The sequence below is a fragment of the Malania oleifera genome, chromosome 6 (genome assembly GCF_029873635.1).
Source record: "Malania oleifera isolate guangnan ecotype guangnan chromosome 6, ASM2987363v1, whole genome shotgun sequence".
Classification (NCBI taxonomy): domain Eukaryota; kingdom Viridiplantae; phylum Streptophyta; class Magnoliopsida; order Santalales; family Ximeniaceae; genus Malania; species Malania oleifera.
In genome coordinates this window covers 20,733,128-20,755,336 of record NC_080422.1, presented here as the reverse complement: position 1 = coordinate 20,755,336, position 22,209 = coordinate 20,733,128, and the positions used below count along the sequence as shown (strand labels likewise).

The 22,209-nt window shown below is 38.0% G+C and overlaps 1 protein-coding gene across 1 annotated transcript in view; it reads left to right on the top strand.

The window, feature by feature from the left end:
• Window positions 1-3,747, top strand: part of LOC131158500 (protein tesmin/TSO1-like CXC 4) — a 41,007-nt gene extending 37,260 nt beyond the window's left edge. Inside the window, exons 7-13 of the mRNA XM_058113369.1 lie at window positions 739-1,406; window positions 1,497-1,571; window positions 1,891-2,038; window positions 2,119-2,217; window positions 2,501-2,567; window positions 3,124-3,216; window positions 3,320-3,747. Of these exons, the coding sequence (XP_057969352.1) occupies window positions 739-1,406; window positions 1,497-1,571; window positions 1,891-2,038; window positions 2,119-2,217; window positions 2,501-2,567; window positions 3,124-3,216; window positions 3,320-3,618 (1,449 nt within the window). The 3' untranslated portion in view covers window positions 3,619-3,747. The remainder of the gene's footprint in view (window positions 1-738; window positions 1,407-1,496; window positions 1,572-1,890; window positions 2,039-2,118; window positions 2,218-2,500; window positions 2,568-3,123; window positions 3,217-3,319) is intronic.
• The last annotated feature ends 18,462 nt before the right edge of the window (window positions 3,748-22,209 follow it).

Genomic DNA, 22,209 nt, shown 5'->3' with positions numbered 1-22,209 from the left:
ATGAATTACGTTTGCTTCAATGTTTACTGCTTGCTTGCCACAACTTTCATGAATTGATTTCTATTTCCGCTGTTATTTGAATGAATGCTAATGAAAGTGTTTCATGGATGAATGTTGGTAAACGATAGGCTGACTAGTTAAGCAAGTGTGCTTTAGCTAGCGCCGCACAGCCCTTCACAAAAGTGTGAAAATAGTTGGCCCGTGACACGAGGACATGGTGTAACTAGTCCTACCTCTGCATATGGAGAGAGTTTCTGTGACTTGAACTCGTAACTTTGAGGTTTGGTTTAATAACCATACCATAAGGTCAAGCTTCTTCCTCCAAAAAAATCCAAGCCATATTGGAGCTCTAAGGAGGGCATGATGTACGCGATCCAACCTCCTAGTTTGTCAAGTGGTGGTTTCTGTGGCTTGGACCTGTAACATCTAAGTCTGGGGTAATATACCTACCCCGTTGGATCAAGACTCTTCTCTAAGACCATATGATTGATGATATTTCCATTTTTTTTTATGTTGATCCTGGGGTGATCATTCTGAATTACATTGAAATTAGAGGAAAAGAAACTGATCTATTTTTACTGGCAAAGGAGTATTTATTTTTTATTTCTTAAATTAATTAATTATTTATTTATGTGATTTTTTTTTGGGTGAATTTTAAGATCATTTTGATTGGCATTTATTTTTGTTAGGAATTTCTTGGATTCCTTGCAATAGTTTGATTGTTATACATAATTACAGGTGTTTGGTCATCAACAACGTGGTACACGTAGGCATCTTCAATTTGAGGCAGTTCAAAGCCACAGTCCTTGTAACCAAATGGATTATACAGCCAATCTGAGGTTACCAGCTAGGCATACAAACATGGAGAGTCTGTTATTGTCCTACAGGCAACCTAGAGAATGCAGCAGCAGTCTGCTCTCGGTGAACCATTCCAATGCCATGACTTCCCAGTCTTCTCTTTGCCCAGCTAAAACACTAGAGGCTTGTTCTGAAATGCTTAGACATGTTCTAAACGATGGAAATTCTTCCACATCAGCTCCTATGACATCTGGTATTGGTTTGCATTTAAATAGCATTGGCAAAACTGTCTCAATGGGTTCCAATGCTATTAAGCCATCTGCTAGTATACCAGAGAAGGTAGAAAGCCATAATTTAATAAATGAGTCAAACAGTAATTCAACTTCAGATTCAGTAACTACATCTAGCAAGATTTTAGATCACACAGACAACTACTGCCAGGAAAGTCAAGCTGTAGCTGCAGTTAAGTCTGTCGTGGAACCTTTGAACTCATCGTTGGATATAAAACTTATCAAGCAGCAGACAACTATTCGTGACAATAATATGACTGCTTCAGAAGGTCCTCACAGAATTGAAGTGTTGAATCAAAGAAGCCCAAAGGAAAAGAGGCAAGTGCACACTTTTACTGTTGTATATTTCAGTAGTTTTAAACTTCATTACCATTTTCATTTTGAACTTATATCTTAGGCAATATACAGGAAGCGGGCAACGTACAGTAATGAGAGTGGAGGCTGCAAGCGCTGTACTTGCAAGCGGTCTAAATGCTTGAAACTGTAAGTGAAGAGGAATGGTGTATATAGTACTCCTTTTTTACTTGTGAGTCGAGTATTGCCTGGGTGACATGCAGAACAATATGCAGATAAATCATGCATGTAGATGTTTCATTATCTACTAAGATCAAATAAAATTTTAAGAAATAAAACTTTATTATATATTTGAATTTTATTTGTCAATCATGTCACGATCAGGAGTGGAAGATATTATATATATAAATAAAATTTAAGAATAACATGCAGCATAAAATAATTAAAAGGCAGATTTAGACAATGAATTTCCCAGTTAATCACTTTTTTTTTTAAATGTTTTTCGCAGTTATTGTGAGTGCTTTGCAGTAGGAATCTATTGTGCAGATTCTTGTGCGTGTCAAAGCTGCTTTAACAGGCCGGAATATGAAGACAAGGTTCTTGATACACGGCAACAAATTGGATCGCGCAATCCACTTGCATTCGTTCCAAAAATTGTAAAGCATGCCACTGTATCTCCAACAAACATTTTGTTTTGTGTAATTGAAATTATTAAAAACGTGGCAACATCATGCAGGAAGAAGGTAATGGGATGACCCCTTCCTCAGCCAGGCACAAGAGAGGATGCAATTGCAAAAAGTCAAAGTGTCTGAAAAAATATTGTGAATGCTATCAGGTTTGTCATTTTGTTAAGGGCTCACAGAGAAAAATATGTGCATAATTCTGTATTTGCATTGGTAAAATGCTGTACTTGGCAGCTGAATTGTTTCAACTCCCTATCTGGATTGATTTTGCAATCACTTTTTAAATTAGTATGTTGCCTCAGTCATTTTTTTTTTTCATACAATGGAAAGGAAAAAAATGATTTTGAACGAAAAGTTGGTTTCTGAACTAGCTTATATAAAATTGATTGTAGTTTCATCTGAATGGATGTACTTACATCTTAATTTATTTTTAAGGCTCGAGTTAGGTGCTCGGATGGTTGCCGGTGTGAAGGTTGTAAAAATTCCTTTGGAGCGAAAGCAGGTTGGAATAACACTCTCATCTCTCAGTTTCTTTTAGTTGGTTTATTTTTTTGTAAAATAAAATTTGTTTGTTTCAAGTGGAGTTTGGTGGAGAGTGCGCTTATACTACAGGCACTCCTGCCCTTTGGAACATGAAATATATGGGGTTCAAAATCGTACAAACCAATTTTAAGCTGATTATGAATTTAAGCTTTTTTATCTTTCTGTTTGATGCTCCCAACTGTGATGCTCCTGCGGCAATGCACATTTTAATTTCTGAAGATTTTCAACAGAAGTTCATAGTTTATGAACAGTAACCCATACTAATCAAAATGTTTTTAAAAATTTAGAGTGATTTAACTATAGGTCCTTGTGGAAAAACCATTATCACATCTCACTTGAACTGTCAATTTGTGGCAGTCTCAGTCTCATATTTATTCATGACCAATAGGTTTCTAAAATGTAACATTTGAAGCGGACGAATGGGAACATTTCTAGAGGGCAATCAGATAGATTCTTTTACTTGCATTATTTGTTTTTCGCGAATATGCTTATTTCCTATTTTTTTGGAATAACAGAAACAGCATATGGGAATGTCTCTTCTGAAGAGAGGCTGGATACGATGGATGCTGGAACCATTCTCGCAGATGAATTCAAATTGCCGTTTCTTGGTAAAAGATATCTTCAATCACCTAATCCCGATTTTACTTTCAATGATTTGACAGTCACTGTGCTGTATATAACTCAGTTCATCATTACCAAAATTGAACACAGGCAATGGAGGTCAGGAGATGATTTCTTACGACCATGGTTTAGATTGCTGCACGGTGAGGTTGGAGGATCAATTCTCGCCAACATGGGAAGGACTTGCTGACATAAACATAAACTATCTCACCCCACTCTCATACCCACAGTTAGCAACAGCGTCTTTGGTTTCAGCGAATCCGGTGGATTGCGCCAGAGTTTCACAAGATCGATTTAATGAGGGAAGCTGCCATCAATCACCAGGTGGCTCCTTCCATTGGCATGCTTCTTCCACTAATTTGACGAGAAATCCTCCAAAGTTAATCTAAAGAGGGCCGTTGCACGCCATATTCGTTGCCCTAAATGGCTTTTTCATAAACATAGATAACTTCCTCATTCTCCATATTTACACATTAAGGCTCATACATTTGAAATAAAGTGGTTGAGTGGTTGATATATGTTTTTTGGCCCACAATCTAAAAGCGTAAGCTTTTAGGTAAAGTGGTAATATAATATCAGTTCATCATAGGTTTTAATCTTGTTGTCTATGTTATTCTATAGTATTTAAAAAAAAAATATGTTATTTATTATGTGTTTATGCCTTCACGTTCTGTCAGGTTGCATGTGCCGAAGAGAGTTAAAATTTGAGACTTACAACTTAATAGTTTAAATTTTTAGGTAAAATAATCTAACGTTAAGATTATTTCTTGTAAGAATGATCCATTGAAAGTTTTCATTTAAAAAATCTTAAATTTTGGCCTAACCCTCAGCTTTGATCTCAAGAATTTATATTTTTTATTTTTCAATTTGGTTCTATATTTATTAGAAGTAAAGCATTTTTTTTTTTTATTAGTTTGTTGAAAGTGGGTTACTCATAGTAATAAGATTTTATAGAAAATGTTACAAGTAGGAAGTTCTCGCCTCCCTTTATCCCACATTGGTTGAGTATAGGAAGGAAACCTCTCTCCTATAAATAGACGAACCTCCTTCCCTCTCGCTAGTTGAAACCCATTTCTCCTCCTAATTTATACCGTCAACGTTATTTCATCTAATGATAGTTTCAAAAAAAAATATCTATGCGATTGATAAATTAATTTTAAGTTAAAATTTTGATTACCATGTCACTTCATTTCCCACATTTTTAAAAATTCTCTTTTACAATTTTTTAGTTCAGGAGACTCCATAATAAAATTTCATAACCATCTATATATTACAATACATAAAATTATTTCTTACATACAATATGAGTCATTTCAGAGCAGTCATTCTGGGTGTTGAGATTTACGTTCTTACAGTATTGACGTCCTATCCTATGTTGCATCCAATTCACTATCAACTTCATCCTTCGTTGCTAGCAGCTCTTTCGTCTACCTCTTAGGGAGTTTTTTTTTTTTTCATTTTATTATTAAAAATAAATAAAATATTAAATAATACTCTGATTAGAAAAATTTTTCATAAACTAATGCTCATGTAATCTCGCAGCTTGATACTGCGAGATTTAAATTGATGGGCCGCTGGAAAGACGACGCGTGGCAAGAAGAGAAGCAAATCTCGCAGTCAGCGGGAAGTTGACGCGTGGCACGGAGTAGAGTAAATCTTGCAGCTCCCAAGCTGCGAGATTTAAAGGGACCAGACAGCTGGAAGGTGACGCGTGACACAAATCTCGCAGCACCAAGCTGCGAGATTTATCTGTAATAAATAATACTGAAATTCAGTAAAAAAAAATTAATTTATGAATCAATTGTATCATATTTATATGTTGTATGTAGTTTTATTCTGAGTTATTTGATATACATTTTTATATTACATCAATTTTGTTATACAAGTAATATTTATGTAACAATATGATAATAATAAAAAATGAACGCTAAAGTAAAAGAACTTGAACATTTTTAAAAATTAAAAATATATTTTTTAATTTAGTGGTAGTTGAGCAAACGCATATATAATATATTTTTTTCATAAAATTAATTAATTATTTTTGAATTATTTATTTTTATAATTTACTTTAATTTATTTTATATAACAATATAAATTAAGAAGTGATCTAGAAATTGGAGATTTTTTTTAAAGTTAAATTCTAGCTAGTCCGTGGGTGCAAAAATAAATTTTATGAAAGTTAAAAAAACTCGACCTGAGTTTTGTCTGTAATAATGATACAATTTTTTTAATGAATACAATATAATATATATATATATATATATATTTATATATTTCTCAATATAGTATATGGATTAATTTAAGGTATTCTTTAAAAATTCTTAGGTGCTTCATCAATTTAAAATCCAATTAAGATAGGGGTTTAAGCTATTCGACTCTTTTCCTGTTTTAAGTAAATTAAGAGTTAGGGTCTAAAATTAATTTAATTTTTTTTTTAAAAAATTGATCTATTGAAAAAAAAAAAAAAATTATACCAGGAACTTGAACGTGCATAAGTCAAAATAAAATTATTTTAAGGAGAGTCAAAATTAAAATAGTTTAAGAATGTCATTTAGGCCACTTGACGTATTGTTCCATAATGCATAGGAAAATTTGTAAATAATTTGAATTAAGGTAATGCATCATGGTTGGACAAATAATTGTTGTAGCAACAGCAAGTTTGAAGGGATCAATAATGAGGTTTAATTTAGTTAGAGCGCATTTGCACAAGTACCAATGTAGAGCTCATTCATCATCGAGGTAAGAGACCTGAAACTGGTTATTACTTGGTTAAAAGGCTAGGCAATTTGCAAACCTAACAACTGGTGAGTGGCCAAATTCAAATTTGAGATTGAGAGTGCAATTAAGACTATACACTCTTTTTCTTTCTTATAAAAAACTTCTTTTACAATTTCTAATTGCAATCTCTTATATATTTATAACTGGAATGTGAAAAATATGTTATATTAAATAGGTGGATAGATTGTAAAATATTTTAATATTATCTCATTTATTTCATACACGCATTAATATTCTTCACCAGCTCTCATGTCATTTTTTATATTTGGCGGTATTTAATTCTTTGGAGTAAAGGTCGAATCTTTCACTGTTTAGTTAAATAAAAGTTATTTTGTTCATCTCAATTTAATTTGAAAAATTATATAAATAAACTTCAAGAGTATGAAGTGTGCACAAGACACATGACTATACAAATGAAATTAAAATAATCAAATATTATACAAGTGAAATAAAAATAATCAATGATAAATACAAAAGAATAAAAAAATAATCAATACTATACAAATGAAATCAAAACAATTAATGATATACATACAAATCAAATGCAATGAAAATAATGCTAAACTACTCCGTGTCGCAGCAAGGTCGTCTCCGGGGTCGTGGTGGCTGTCGTCTGCGTCTACCCTCTTCCTATTGGTCAGCAGCATCAGGTGTCTTGTCCCATCGTCCTGGATGTGGATCCTCTCCGCCAAGAGGTACTGCATAATCATCATCATCCATGTGGAGCGCAAGCGGTGAGAACTGATATGATGTCTTGGGACGAGAACGAGGCGGCATAGGGGGTGCATTGACCTTCACCCCATTGAAAAGATCGTCCAATAAAAATGACATTGATGGGGTAGCAGCAGAGTTGGATGAGGCATCAGCCGATCTACTCGACGGTCCGGCAATATCAGCTGTAGTGGAAGGCGCATAAGACGCTGACGGGTTGAACACATACTTTGCCTGTACGACCGGTGGCGAGGACATGGGAGTCACTGGATGACTAGAGGAGGCATGTCATCCTCCTCGTACTGGAGCTGGTCGACCTCCTCGTGCTGGTACATTAGGTTGACCTCCTCGTCTTGGGATCTGTCGACCGTCCTCGTGAACGAGGTCTAGTGCAGCACTCATCAATCGGTGGATCGCAGGATCAGACGAGATCTAGTTTGCCTCAATGACTATGTTAGCCTACAGGATATGAAAATATTTGATTAACGCATTCAAATCGTAACGTATATATAAAAAAATGAGTTGTGGGTTAAAGTCTTCTTACGAGGCTCAAATATACAGTAGCGCTCCTGTCAACGAAGCGGCGGGCGATAGACCTATACCAAGTGAAGTATGGGTCATCTAGACGCATCGGATCGTGCTCCGCCACTCTTGCTATGATGCAGTCTCGCCGATGTTCCCACGCAGTGACAAATATCGCGTGCGTAGTCGACCAGTCTGTGATCCCTCGATCGCGCTCATCCATGCCGTGGAGGTCATCCCCAATAATATCTACCCCCGACGTCAGAAATCGGGCTGAAATGACCTGTCGATACCCGAACTATAGCATTACTCGATCGGGGAGATACCACTCAATAATATGAAAGCATATGAGTGGCACTCGGGCTACCCACAGGTCATTCCCGTCTGCATAGTCAGGCAGCAAGTCGGCTAGAATCTCTGTCGTGTAGGGCATCCATAGAAATTGCACTTAGACATAACCAAAAGTTAAGCGAACTATAAACAACTGAAAGAAAGAAAGAATATCATGTGCTATACTTTAATTGGTTTATACCTTATGCTCCCGGTGCATGTCCAACTCGAACTTGTACCAGGGCAATGTGTGAAGCGCAACCATCGGTGCCCTTAAGTCATCTCTCCATCTGTATAAGATGAAACGTAAGTTTCTGAATGCAACGACTAGTACGTATTACAAATTAGTATTCGTAATACTTATAGAGTGAATGAGGAGGGATAGATGAAATTGGTACTAATCGGTATGCAAGTGAGAGAGGCTCAACCGGACGACCGTCCTGACCCCTCTCAATCTGCAGGAAACCTCGCCGCGTAGGCGCGAAGGAAGGAAATCTCTCCCAGGCCCAAACCTGGAGTAGGCAAAGGGGGCCCGCAATCTGTGTCTTCGAGTGGTGCGCAGCGCGACACATCTCCCTGTACTGCCACGCCAAAGTAGCGGACCCCCAACTGTACGAGTGACACGCTCCGAAGTCCTCAAGGAGTGGAAGGAACATCAGATGAGCATAGTTTCCCGAAACATCAGAAAAGATCACCCTAAAAATCAAACGCAACATGTGGGCTCGTGCGTGGCATGTTATCGTCCGTGCATCTGCATCTGCGGGGAGCTTACGAAACGTGTCCCCCTCGAGGAACCGCATACGAATGCGTACACCAACCAACTCGTTGTCAGGTAAAACGATGCCTAACAAATGCTCGCACATAGTACGCAGGGCGAGTCAACCTTGACGGTCTGTAGTTCCCTCCACTGGTCCGACAGTGCAACCGGTCACGACTCGCCTATCAATCGGCAACTCGAACAAAATGGCGATGTCCTGTAGTGTGACGGTTGCCTCGCCATGAGGTAGGTGGAACATGTGCGTATCGGGTCTCCATCGCTCCACCAATGTTGTGACGAGATGCCAATCGAGTTAGATATGAGCAATCCGATAAATGCTATAAAACCCCGCATCGCGTATCAGCTGGACAATGCGTGGGTCTGCCTCTAACCAACGCTTCGCAGTCTGTGTGCCCCCTCGGCAGAACAGGGGGTCCGCGTGCCCATCAGCCCGCGCTCGGTTGGCCCGGTGATCATCGCCCATCATCAAAATGCTCAGATCAGGCAGCCCTAGATCAATCCTATAAAATGCATCATTGCATCAGAATAAGTATATACAAAAGAAGAAGGGTCTGAATGAGTCCCAAATTGCATACGAAATCAACGCGACGGTCCAGCTGCATTGCCGGGTTGGGTCCTTCTCGAATACCTTGTGCGATTATGTCCTTCTTGATAACATATACTGCACGTGCTCCTCTTCCTACCTTCCCTTGCGTCCATCTCATTGTGTATACGGGAGCTCCTAGGACGACCTTTATGTTGAGCATACGCTGGATTTTCCTGTATAGTCAGCAACGAGGATGCTTGTAAGAACCTGAACTGTGATATATGGGTTTATTGCATAAAAGATGAAAAAAAATGGAATTCTGCAGACTTCGTCGACGAAATTCAGAGCCTCGTCGACAAGAAAAAGTTTAGGGGTTTAGGGAAATTTAAATATCAGGGTTCGTCGATGAAATCGCTGCTTCGTCGACAAAATCCCTAAAGACCTCATTGACGAGGACACGACTTCATCGACGAAATCCCTCGGGTCAAAGGTCTTTAAAAGGGTATTTTGAGTTTTCTTCATTGCTAAGTTTTGGAATTCCTCTCTATCTCTCTCTAGGATTGATGCTCTCTCTCTCTCTCTCTCTCTCTCTCTCTCTCTCTCTCTCTCTTCTCTTCCTTTGCCGTTTGTCACCGGATTCACAAATCCAAGGTTACTGCGAGGATTAGTGAAAGATTCTCTATGTTTCTACTGGATCGGAATCTAGTTTCGAAGGATTTCGGGTTTCGGACCAAAATCGAGGTAAGGCTTGGTTTTCATTTCTGATTCGGTATATGTATAGTAGTACGGATTGTAAGTATGTTTTGTACTATGGTTTGTACGTTTTGGAGTCTCAGTTCATAGTTTTGAGGGCCGTAAAGTTCGTAGTTGGAATTCGGGTTAAGGTAAGGGGATTCTGTTTATATTAGTCATTGTCGAAATCGGGATCGGTAAGCTTGTAGGCTACAATCGTATGCATGTTTTGACTACTTATTTGGGGAAATTTATCGAGTAAAAATGCGGGATTTTCGAAAAAATTGGGGATTTCGGGTATCATCTCTTTTTTGTTTGGAAAATCGTTGGATGCTTTAAAACTGTATTATTGAGGTGACCGTAATCCGTATTTGCATAAACTGTATACTTGAAATTGTAAATGATATGAATTACCGTAAACCAAATAAGTGTGGTATGTATGGATGTATGTATTTGTTCTAGGTGTTTGTAGAACAGCTATGTGGCGGCTAATTACCGTACGCTGAAATGTACAGGGACGTGAGTTCCAAAATGATTCTAGATTTTCTGAAATCGGCTAGGGGCGGCTAATTATTGTATACCAAGAGTGGCCGGCTCTATATCTGGGGTATGAAATATCACCAGTATGATTCAGCTGGTCACTGAAGGTGTGATCTACACCATATGTAGTAATGGATTTATAGTGGGCCTAGGTCGTCGCAGCGTAGTTTGACACGTAGCAATGTAATCGGGGTGAGACTAGGTGACCTTGTGTAGTTGCGTATGTAGCAATGGATTCACTATTGGGCCTGAGTCGTAGATCTTCGTAGTTGCATGTGTAGAAATGTAATCGCTGTAAGACTAGGTGACCTTGTGTAGTTACGTATGAAGCAATGGATTCACCATTGGGCCTTGATCGTCGCAGCGTAGTTGCATATGTAGCAATGTAATTGCTGTGAAACGAGGTGACCTGGTGTAGTTGCGAACTAGTGTGACGACACTGACCGTATGTATGTATGTATATATGTATGTTGGGTATCGTATGAACTGGAATGGTTTTTTGAAAATACTGGAACTGTAAGTTTTTGTATGAAACTGTACGAATTGTTTCAAACTGTATCGTATGTATAGTGTTATGAAATATGTAAAATGACACTGGTATGCCACACACTGATATAAAATATTTTCTTCCTTACTGAGAGGTGTCTCATCCCGAATGTACGTACAATATTTTTCAGGGTCTTTAGGTAGCGGTAAGTAGCATCCTAGCGTCTGGAAGCAAGGGTGTCGTAGCTACTACTAGTACCTTCTAGGTACAAGTTTTGGTATCCAGGTTGTCAGGATAGTTTGTACACAAGGGTATGTTTTTGTAATATGGGAATGTGTATCCTAGATTGTATAGTATAGACTCTAGTATGATACTGGTAATGTATAAAAGATCGTATTCCGCTGCATATTCTGGATAGTATGGACGTTTGTATGTATGTATGTAGGGCATCCGTTCACCCCACGGGGTCGGACCCTTTTTGTATATTGTATCAGGAATATTTTAATTGATACAGAGATAAGTTAGGTTACTTAAATTCACCCCTGGGTTCCATTTCCGAGTTTGGGGCGTGACAATGCTGGCCAGTACGCCTTGTGCATAATCGGATGAAAATCCGCCACATATGTCGCATAGTGTTCGGCGGTGCTCCAACATGACTCAACGTAGTGCATAGCATTTAGTCATGTCTCCGCACATGCAACGAGAAGGTGGGAGCATGGAAAGTGTAACGCTTGCCATTTCCCACACGAGCATTCGTGCGTATCCTGAATGCGCAGGGTTTGCACATTGTTTCCTTTATGAGGTCCCAACTGCGCAGTCATGATGCTAAAAGTACCCCTAGACCGGTTGAACATTGTCACGCGATGTCCGGTCACCTTCAACTTCCTTCTTTCCATCGCTAGCAATATATGAGGAGTGAATACATTTCCTCCCGATATTGCGTTACGAGCAGCCTCCCGTCGGCTGTTGAAATAATGTGCAACGCGATAAAATATCAGTTGCACAAAGGCAATGATTGGGAGGCTATGAGCGCCCTTTAGCACGGCGTTGAAACATTCGACGAGATTAGTTGTCATGTTCCCATACCTTCTGCCACCTTTGTGGCACTGAGTCTACATATGAGGAGGGATCTGATCAAAAAACGTCTTCGCTGGTTCCCCACCCTCATCGAATATCCTCTCCATCCATATGTTAAACTTTCTTACTTGATGCTCCCTTCCCGCTTGCTCAGTCATTCGCTTAAGATTGACACTGTGCACTTTCGTGCTGAAGTTGCTGACCACGTGTCGAAGGTAGAATCGGTGGTGGGCACGTGGTGGTTGCCAATCGGGATTGCAATGCACTGCAGCAAGGATTCCTAGATGCCTATCTGATATAAGGCAAATGTCGTCCCTGTCAGTAATGGAACGAAGCCAACACAGAAACCAATTCCATGTGTCCAAACTTTCCTCTTGCACAATAACGAATGCAAGAGGAAATATTTGTCTATTTGCATTCGGGCACATCGCAAAAAGGAGTTTTCCCTTGTACTTACCGTGCAAGTGTGTCCCATCTACACATATAACATGAGGACAGTGGGGGAAACCCTGAATAGATGCTGCGAATGCCCAAAATACTGATACAAATGTTACGGTCTGATTGCTACCCGGTAAAGGATTCCACCTCCACTTGACAACAGTACTAGGATTATAGGCGCACATTGCTTCCATCCACCTAGGCAAAGTCTGATAAGACTTCTCCCAATCTCCGAATACTTGGGCAATTACCTTCTGTTTACCCAAGCAAATCTTCTTATATGAGATGGAATAGCCGAAACGACGATCTATGAATTCTTTCAATGTAGCGATTGAGGTCGATGCATCACCCCTTATCATATTCACAATCTCCCTGGCAATGAGGGACGACGTGATTTGGTTATGGTCTTACGAGAGAAGTACATTCAAGCATGTGTGCGAACCACCATATTGAGTGATTTTGAAAAATCGGTGTTTCTAACGATACATCGCACACAGTTTCCAACTACAATCAGAATTCTTACACCTAACAACCCATAATAGTGGGGTCGACTGCACGACGTGGAAGTCATGGTGCGTTCGAGCGTGGTATATTCGCACAGCAGCTATCAATTGATCTTTCGACCCGAACAACATCCCTTTACTCAACTATGATGATTCATCCCAATGAGTTACCTATATAGGAAGCTCCTCACCACGTGACAAATCTACAGCATCTATGTCAATTACACCATACATAGGAGGTTCGTCCATAAACTCGGCGGTATATGTCGCATCGTTCGTTTCACGGGGGGGGTGGGTCAACATCATCGGGGAACTCGTTCGTCCCTTCACCAATTTCCTCCTCGTATGTGTCATCTTGTAAATAAACATCATTCCTGATGTTCATCCCCTCGTCTAGCGCGTTGTTCACCATTGCAAACAACGATCCTACTTGTTTTGCTGAAACTTTTTCACAAACACCATGATAATTTGTGTCAATAATAGGTCCTTCGTACGTCTGTGGCTCGAACGACGATCCTAAACATTCGTTCATATCCATAGCAGGCATCCCACCAACATCTGGATCTTCTTCCTCCGCTTTAACCACGTGCTCAATAGACGTTCCCGGCTGCCTATCCGCGGCGACACCCATGTGAGGAATGTTTTCGACATATAATTGCACAGTCAAATATGTCATCCCTGTGTAGTGTGCATCCAACACAATGCGCAGACCGTAATCATCAGTTACAGGAACAACCTCATAGAGGACTGTATCATGATGCCCTTTAATCGGGTATCTTGCGGTTACCTGCAATGCATATTGATTTAGATCAATATACAAGTACTTGTATATCTTCGTATACAATTTAGTTAATTTACAACTATAGCCAATTCGAATAGGTCAAACTGGCGGAATACTATAACTAACACCGGTTTGTCCGGTTCTAATTTGACCCCCTTTGTATAACAATACCGTCACCAAAGTACTGCTTGAACTTCCTGCCATCTAGATCGATGTTCGGGAAAGATAAAAGACCTACGCAAAACAACAATTGTATGTATAAGTGATATGCTAAGTCAATAGTAATCAAGAATTATTTTCACTACGTTTATGTGCATGCAATCTTCCCTAAATGTTTCACTTGTCACTTTAGAAATATTTTGCACGCATTTCTTACTTTTCTAGGAAAAGTCCTACCGAAATTTCGGCAGCATGCTGGCTGTAATTTGAACATTTACCCATTTTTACAATGACCCTTGTCGACACCCCAATTTTAACCAGGCCTTTCCATGGAGTCCTCATGGCAAACCTTCCCACACATCCTTATAGGCCCCACGCTGTTGGTGGACCCCACACATCCCAGTAAGTCCCAAGCTGTTTATGGACCCCACACATCCTTGTAAGTCCCACACTGCTTGTGGACCCCACACATCCTTGTAGGTACCACACTGCTTGTGGACCCCACACATCTTTGTAGGTCCCACATGGCTTGTGGGCCCCACATATCTCAATTGGGCCCCATACGATTTGTGGGCCCCACTTCTCCTGGTACGCTAGCTCGGATTCCTATATCCGGTGCACGTTACCCCCTCTGGTACGCTAGCTCGGATTCCTACATCCGATGCACGTTACCCCCTCTGGTACGCTAGTTCGGATTCCTACATCCGATGCACATTACTTCTTTTGGCATGCTTGCACCTGCTAGCTTGGGTTCCTATAACCCTCAAATGGCTCGTGGACCCCACGTGGCTTGTGGGCCCTACATCCTAAATCTGATGCACGTTACCTCTTTTGGCATGCTTGCACCTATTAGCTCGGGTTCCTATAATCCTCAAATGGCTCGTGGACCCCACGTGGCTTGTGGGCCCCACATGTTTGGTGGACCCCACCTCTCTTGGTACGCTAACTCAGATTCCTACATTCGATGCACGTTACCCCCTTTGGTACATTAATTCGGATCCACATATCCGGTGCCTTGCTAGCTCGGGTTCCTATAACGGTCAAGCGGCTTGTGGACCCCACATGGCGCGTGGGCCCTACACATCTCCGATGGGCTCCGCACAGCTTTTAGAACCCTCATATTATTATTATTATTATTATTATTATTATTATTATTATTATTATTATTTATTTTAATTTGTCAAATGCAAGCATACTTTGTCCCCCCATCATCATTCACCACATATCATGTTTTCTCCCTTTATCATTCTTCTCATACTATATTCCCTTCATCATTCTTCATCACATACTTTGTTCCCATATCATCACTCACCACATGTCATGTTTCCTCCCTTTATCATTCTTCCCATACTATATTCCCTTCATCATTCTTCATCCCATACTTTGTCCCCCCATTATCACTCACCACATGTCATGTTTCCTCCCTTTATCATTCTTCCCATACTATATTCCCCTCATCATTCTTCATCACTTACTTTGTTCCCCCCATAATCACTCACCACATGTCATGTTATCTCATTTTATCATTCTTCCCACACTATATTCCCCTCATCATTCTTCATCCCATACTTTGTTCCCCCCATCATCACACACCACATGTCATGTTTCCTCCCTTTATCATTCTTCCCATACTATATTCCCTTCATCATTTTTCATCCCATACTTTGTTCCCCCCATCATCACTCACCACATGTCATGTTATCTCCTTTTACCATTCTTCCCATGCTAATTTCCCTTCATCATTCTTCCCCCCATACTTGGTTCCCCCCATCATCACTCCCTTATGTCTTCTTTCCTATGCTTGCCCCAAGCTAAGCCTATAAATAGCCCTCTCATTCCAAGCACAAGGGGGAGAGCTCTTAGTGGTGGTAAGGAGAAGATTTCAAATATTGAAGTTTTCTATCATGAGTTTGTGAAGCTAGTTTTTTTTTTTAGTAAAGATCAAGAGGTCGACTGATCCCGTTTCCTATCGGTGCTGAGTCATCCCATTTGAAGAAGGCACCCCGTAGTGCCTCAAATTAGAGCTCAAGAACAACTGTCGGGAAGACGTTGTAGAGCGGCCCTAGTAGACTCATCAACAGGAAAAGAAGACCGCAGCAGAGGAAAACGAAAGAAGATCAAGCGATAGATTGATCCCTTTTCCTACCGGTGTCGGGTCACTCCATTTGAAGAAGGTACTCCCTAGTGCCTCGAGTCGGAGCTCAAGAACAACCCTCGGGAAGGCGCTGTAGACTAACCCCTGCGGATTCACAGACAGGAGAAGAAGACCGGAGGAGAAAAAGACGATAGGTAAAACCAATGAACTTTCTCTTCCTATGTTACATCTCCGTCCCCCTTTCCCGAACCGACCTCTGCTGGTTTATTTGATTCTATTTCATTTCTTATTTTATTTTAAATGGCTTCTTTTTAACTCATAAAAAATAAAAATAAAAATTTCATAAAAGACAAAAAAAAAAAAAAAATTGTCAAAGAAAATTCAAAAATTTTTAAGGCTTTGAAACTTATTTACATTTGAAAATTTTTGAAGAAAATCCAAGAAAGTTTCCAACATGTTTGGGAAGGGTTAGATCTGTTTCTTTACATTCAAAATTTTCAAAAATGCATTTTAAAGTCATGTCTTTAAAACTATGACTTTCATGATTGTTATCAAAAATTCTGTTGTATTCGGAAAGCTCACCATTCCCGAACTGGTTCACCCCGGTTTTCTCCATTTCGTTTGTATATTATTGTTGTATCCATAAAATTCACAAAAATCATGAAATTTTCAAAAATTCCAAAAATATTTTCACATTTTGATCTCAACTGATTTCATTTCTGTTATTTTGAAAGTTTGGGAAAAATCACAAAAAATCATTTTCACACTTAGGAAAAATCACAAAAATATCTTTTTAGGCACAAGGAAAAAATCATTCTAATCCCGAACAAATTTCAAAAACCTCCCGAAATAGTATTTTTGATACTTTAAAAAAAAAAAACCTATAGATTTCAAAATCCCCGGGAGCGTATTTTGTATCCTATTTTCGATTTTCCTTCCCGATGATTGCGACCAAGAGCATTGACTCTTTGGGGTATTGGATTGCCCCGGTTTTGAGGGAATGCCTATATAGTATTTTCATTTTTTTTTTTTTTTTTGACTTTTGAAAGGGAGTAATCTTTAAAGGCTTATTACATTTATTTCGGGAAAACTCTTTATTAATCTGGTACCGTTCGTAAGAACGGACGTGTAGGGGGTGCTAATACCTTCCCCTTACGTAACCATACTCCCGAGCCCGACTTTGGTGACGCAGACCGATTCTACCCCTAACGGGGTAGCAATCAAGTGTTCTAGCCACACTTCAAAAGGTTAGTGGCGATTCCACCACACATCGTTTTCCACGAAAATTCACATTTTCAAAATACACATTCATTTTTCCCAATTCGCAAGCCGAACCCATTTTTAAACCAGAGATTGGTTCTCTGGGCCGGGTCCGGGACGTTGCGACAACCTTAAAATGTTTGCAAGCAATATAATAACATAATTTGAGCATGCGAGAACCTATGATATCTACCAGCATGCAATTCATATAGCTGCATCAGCCATGCAGGAGACATTTAAATTCGCGCTCGGAAAAGAAAAAAGACTTATTCACTTGATAACAACGTATTTTTTATACTTATAATAAAAGTGACTGTTCTAATACAACTTGTATAAGAAAATGTCTGAAAAAGTAGTGGTGATGAAAAAAAAATCATGTGTTAGAAAATATGAACCACAAAAATTGAAACACTATTTTTTTTTTTTACGAACCCTAACTAACATTTTGAAGCACAACACAACGCATTATTCATAGTTGTACCTTTATTTGAAAGAGTTTTGTTAATTATATAACTAAAAATGATGACAATGGTAATATTTCTTTTACAACATATTTTTCTACATAAATGGATTAGTTGATTATGAGTTTGGTCAAATAATAATAAACTTAAAATGACAAGATCTAAAACATTATGGATTAGTTGATTATGAGTTTGGTCAAATAACAATAAACTGAAGCATGGGAGTAGTTGTGAATGTTTGTTCATAAAACAAAATACTTATAAGTGCTTATTGTTATATATTTGTGATAGACTCAGTTTACTTAAAAATTTCTCGTTTTTAAATGAACTGTTCAAAAATATAAATTATAAGTTGAGTTCAACTTTACTTAGTCTCTTTGACTTATGTAAGAGATGAATTTAAAAAATAAATTTTAGAAATTACTCATTCTTAATAATACCTTACTAAACGTAACTATTATATTTTAACGAAAAAAACAAAACTTGATTCATTTGCAACTTTACTAATTTTTAAACACAACATAAATGAGTCGGTGTTCAAATCCTTTTAAATTGTCATTATTTATTTAAAAATTAAGAAAAACAGTTGTGAATTAAATAGAAACTTTAATTTTATATTTCATAATAATATATATTAAATGGACCAACCGTAAACGATAGAAGTAGCTACTCGTAGCATATAGGTTTAATTAATTAATTAAAACTGGAACCCATAAAACGACAACAAAGAGAGGAGTCATTCACTAAATAAGTCTTTTACACTACAGAAATTTATAATGTCAAGAATGTGATTTATATGGTGCAATATCTATGATAAAATAATTGTTCTTAAATTTTTTCTTAGTATTATGTATGTGAGCAATAAATTTAACAGGCAGAGCATGAAAAAAAAATATAAAAAATTAAATAAATTAAAACTACCGTTCGTCTAGATGCAGCAACGAACCGAAATAATCCAAACGAAACTATGAAATAAATCCAACTCAAAGCAGAAAATTTCTCAGTAAGTAAAACAATAAATTCACGTTTTTGCTAAATAAAAAAAAACCTACCCCATCTTCTCCCTTAAATAGCTTCGCATTCTCCCAAACGGTCACCTACAACAGCCTCTCTGCAATCTGTTTCTCCTCTGCAAACGGTCGTCTTCTGAGTGGTAGGGAGAGATTATGAGCAAACGAAGCAAATCTCGCAGGTCTATCCTGCAAGATTCTCCACGTGTCACATGCCGGGCCATTTCAAAGACTAATCTCGCAGCTTAGTGCTGCGAGATTTCACTACGCGTCACCTTTCCGCTAACTGCTCCCTTTAAATCTCACAGCTCTAAGCTGTGAGATTTGCTCTCCTCCGCCATGCCTTACCTTCCCGCTGGCTGCTCGCTTTAAATCTCGCAACACCAAGCTGCGAAATTTTCTTCCCTCCGTGTCACGCGTCACCTTTCCAACGGTCTATCAGTTTAAATCTCGCAGCATCAAGCTGCGAGATTACGTGAACATTAGTTTGAGAAATTTTTTCCCAATGAGAGTACTATTTGATATTTTATTAATTTTTTATAATAAAAAAGAAAAAAAACTCACCACTTAAGTATATCTCGGTGACTTCGCACCTGCACTTTCACCAGAAACATTATGGGAGCAAGGTTCAACTTGGTTCTGACAAAACACTTCCTGACAAACTGAAGGATAAGAAAGGATGACGCTCCTGAGGCACTAAGAGATCTCCCTACTGCTACTGAACTTGTTAAAGCTGCCTCTCCAAATCAGAACCGCGCGTCTCCTGCTCACTTCAGTTGAGGGCACAAGCCCGTAGCTACAAAGTAGCGTGCACTATTTTTTTTTTTATTCTCCAGACATAATCATTATGAATGGGTATCAATTGATTCCATATGACCCCTTGATTCATGATGCTCAAGAGCATCATACTCAATTTTTGTTAATATTTAATGCATGATTGCTACAATTTGATGGAGGGAAAATACAATAATAATTTTTTAAAAAATATGAGTTGGCCGAACGTCCAACTGAAGCACGAAAGTCGTATTCGCATTCCGAACTTTACCTGATCAGCGAAACCTAGGGTGAGGACGCTAATTCATAGGTTTGGTGTCGCATTAGGAGATCCGAAGAGGTTGTTGGTGGTTGAAGTTCCTATGTAATAACAAAATATACATCAATATATAAAAGTATGTGGACAAATTGCAAGATAATGAAAAATTAGAATGAAACTCACAAGCATGAATTCATTTTTAGTTTTGCTTGTTTTGAAGAAACAAGTTTGGTTGAAATCTCAAATACCTCTATTAAAGTTTAATAGAATTTATTTATTGATATCATCATGGAAGGAAGACAATATGTCTAGTAGTAGTGCTTGTGCAATGAGATTTATTTCCATAGACCCAAATTAGCATTGATAATATATTTGTCAGGTATTGGTAAGAGATTTTAAAACACTTGTACCAAAAAAGGAAGGTTCTTTATTAAGCTACTTCCTTATTTATATACTTTATTTATTTCTAACCATTAAAAATTTTAAAAAATATGTAAGAGGACTTCCCATCTCAACTATTAATTTTTACGCATGATCATAATCACATAAGCACATTGTTCCAATGTTTTCGACTAAACTAGAGGTCATTGCATAAATAGTTTACAAGAATATATGCCAAATTATTATTTATACAATTGGGTGTCTCACCACATAACTCAAATTTGGATTTTTACCTTTCAAATGTGTTTTTGGTTTAAGTACGAAATGTTAATATTGAAACTTCAAAATAAAAAAATTGACTAATTTATTGTTTTAAAAATATTAGTAAAACTATTTAAAAACTATTCTTAAAATTTTAAAAAATGTAGACTATTTAAAAAATAAAAAAAAGATATTCAAATTTTAAAAGATGAAGCATGATTTTTAAATAAATTTTTTATTTGTGATTAATTATGTTTCTTTTTTGAAAAAAAAAAAAGAAATATTACATTTTCATTTAAAATTTAAATAATTAAAAATAAAATTTGGGAGTTAGACTTCAAAAATATAATCTAATGTTTTATTTCTAACTCTTCTAAAAATTATTTAATTTTTTTAGAACTAAAAAATCAAGATTTCTTGTTTTTAAAAACTAATGACATGATAGATGTAAAAATAAAAATGTATTTTTCATTTAAAGTTCTTCCTTTACTAGTTTCACCTTAACTTTAATTAGAAAAGAATTTACATTTTTTTTTTGCAAAGCAACATTTTTTCAAGGCTATGGCATCCACCCATGGCCCCCATGGGGACTTCCACAGTAATTGAACCTTGGTCTCGTGAATGGAGAGCAAAGAGATGAAGGGCTCCAGCCCCAGTCTGACCCTTTTCACTACATAAATGAAATCTGTAGGGAATTGACACGAAATTTTCAGATCATATGAGAAATAAAAAATAAAGAAATAATTTATGTTAAAGAAAAATAATTACACGCACAAGACAATATTTACGTAGTTCGACAATTTTACTTGTGTCCACAGAGTTGAGGGATTTCACTATAATCAGGAAGAAAAACAGAGAGTGCGGCTATATAATTTTTTTCTCTCTTGCTCTCAAAATGACGGTCAAACCTAATCACGAAAAAAACAACATTTTTACATGCTGCGCACAGGGTTTCCAATGGGCTACAAAATGGGCCCAAAATTTTTTTCCGAGAGTGTTGCCAATGGCCCAAACTTGTGCTCCATGGACTAAGCCTTAGGATAGAAAACTCTCATTAAAAAAAATAAAAAAAACCATGCAGCATTAATTCGAGTCGGGTCATTATCCGGATCAAACGCAACTAGGCTCCACAAAGCTCAACAAATCTCTCACTTGGAGACTAGTTCAATCACCAACATCAACCACAATCTCTCATCCCTACAACTCATCCTCCTATCCTCAAGGTAGAAGACTAACTGAAGCTGCACACAACTTCAGCTTCTCAATAGTGACACCCTTAATCAACATGTCTATTGGGTTCTTAGATCCATAGATCTTCTAAAGTATTACTAACTTATTTTCAACAAGGTAGTAGATAAAGTGGTATTTTATCTATATATGCTCCGACTTTGAATGAAAAACCGAATTTTTAGTAAGAAAAATTGCACTCTGACTATCACTGTGTAGAATGCTCATCTTCTGCTTCTTACCTAATTCATCTAAGAAACCATGTAACCAAATAATCTCCTTTCCAGCTTTAGTTGCTGCAACATACTCAACTTCCGTAGTAGACAAAGTAACAATCTTTTGTAGATTTGAAGCCCAAGATATCGCTATACCACTTAGAGTAAATACGAACCCCGTAGTACTCTTTCTACTATCATTATCACTAGCAAAATCAGCCTCTACATAACCCTATAGTTTCACACTTGCACTTGTGAAGTAAAGACAAGTATTTGATGAATCCCTTAGATATCTCATAATCCACTTGACTGCCTTCTAATGCTGCTTTCCTGACCTACTCATGAATCTGCTCACAATTCCCACTGCATGTGCAATGTCTGACCTTATACACATCATAACATACATCAAGTTGCAAATAGCTGAGACATAGGGCACCTTGCTCATATGGTCCCTTTCTTCTTCTGTCTTTGGTGACTATTCTTTGCTTAGTTTGAAAGGATTATCCAAGGGTGTGCTCACTGGTTTGGCTTCATTCATGTTGAACCTGCTGAGAATTTTATCCACATACTCTGATTGTGAAAGTTTCAATGTACCATTAGCCTTGTCTCCAATGATTCTCATACCAAGGATTTACTTTGCAGCTCCCAAATCATTCATTGCAAACTGTTTTGACA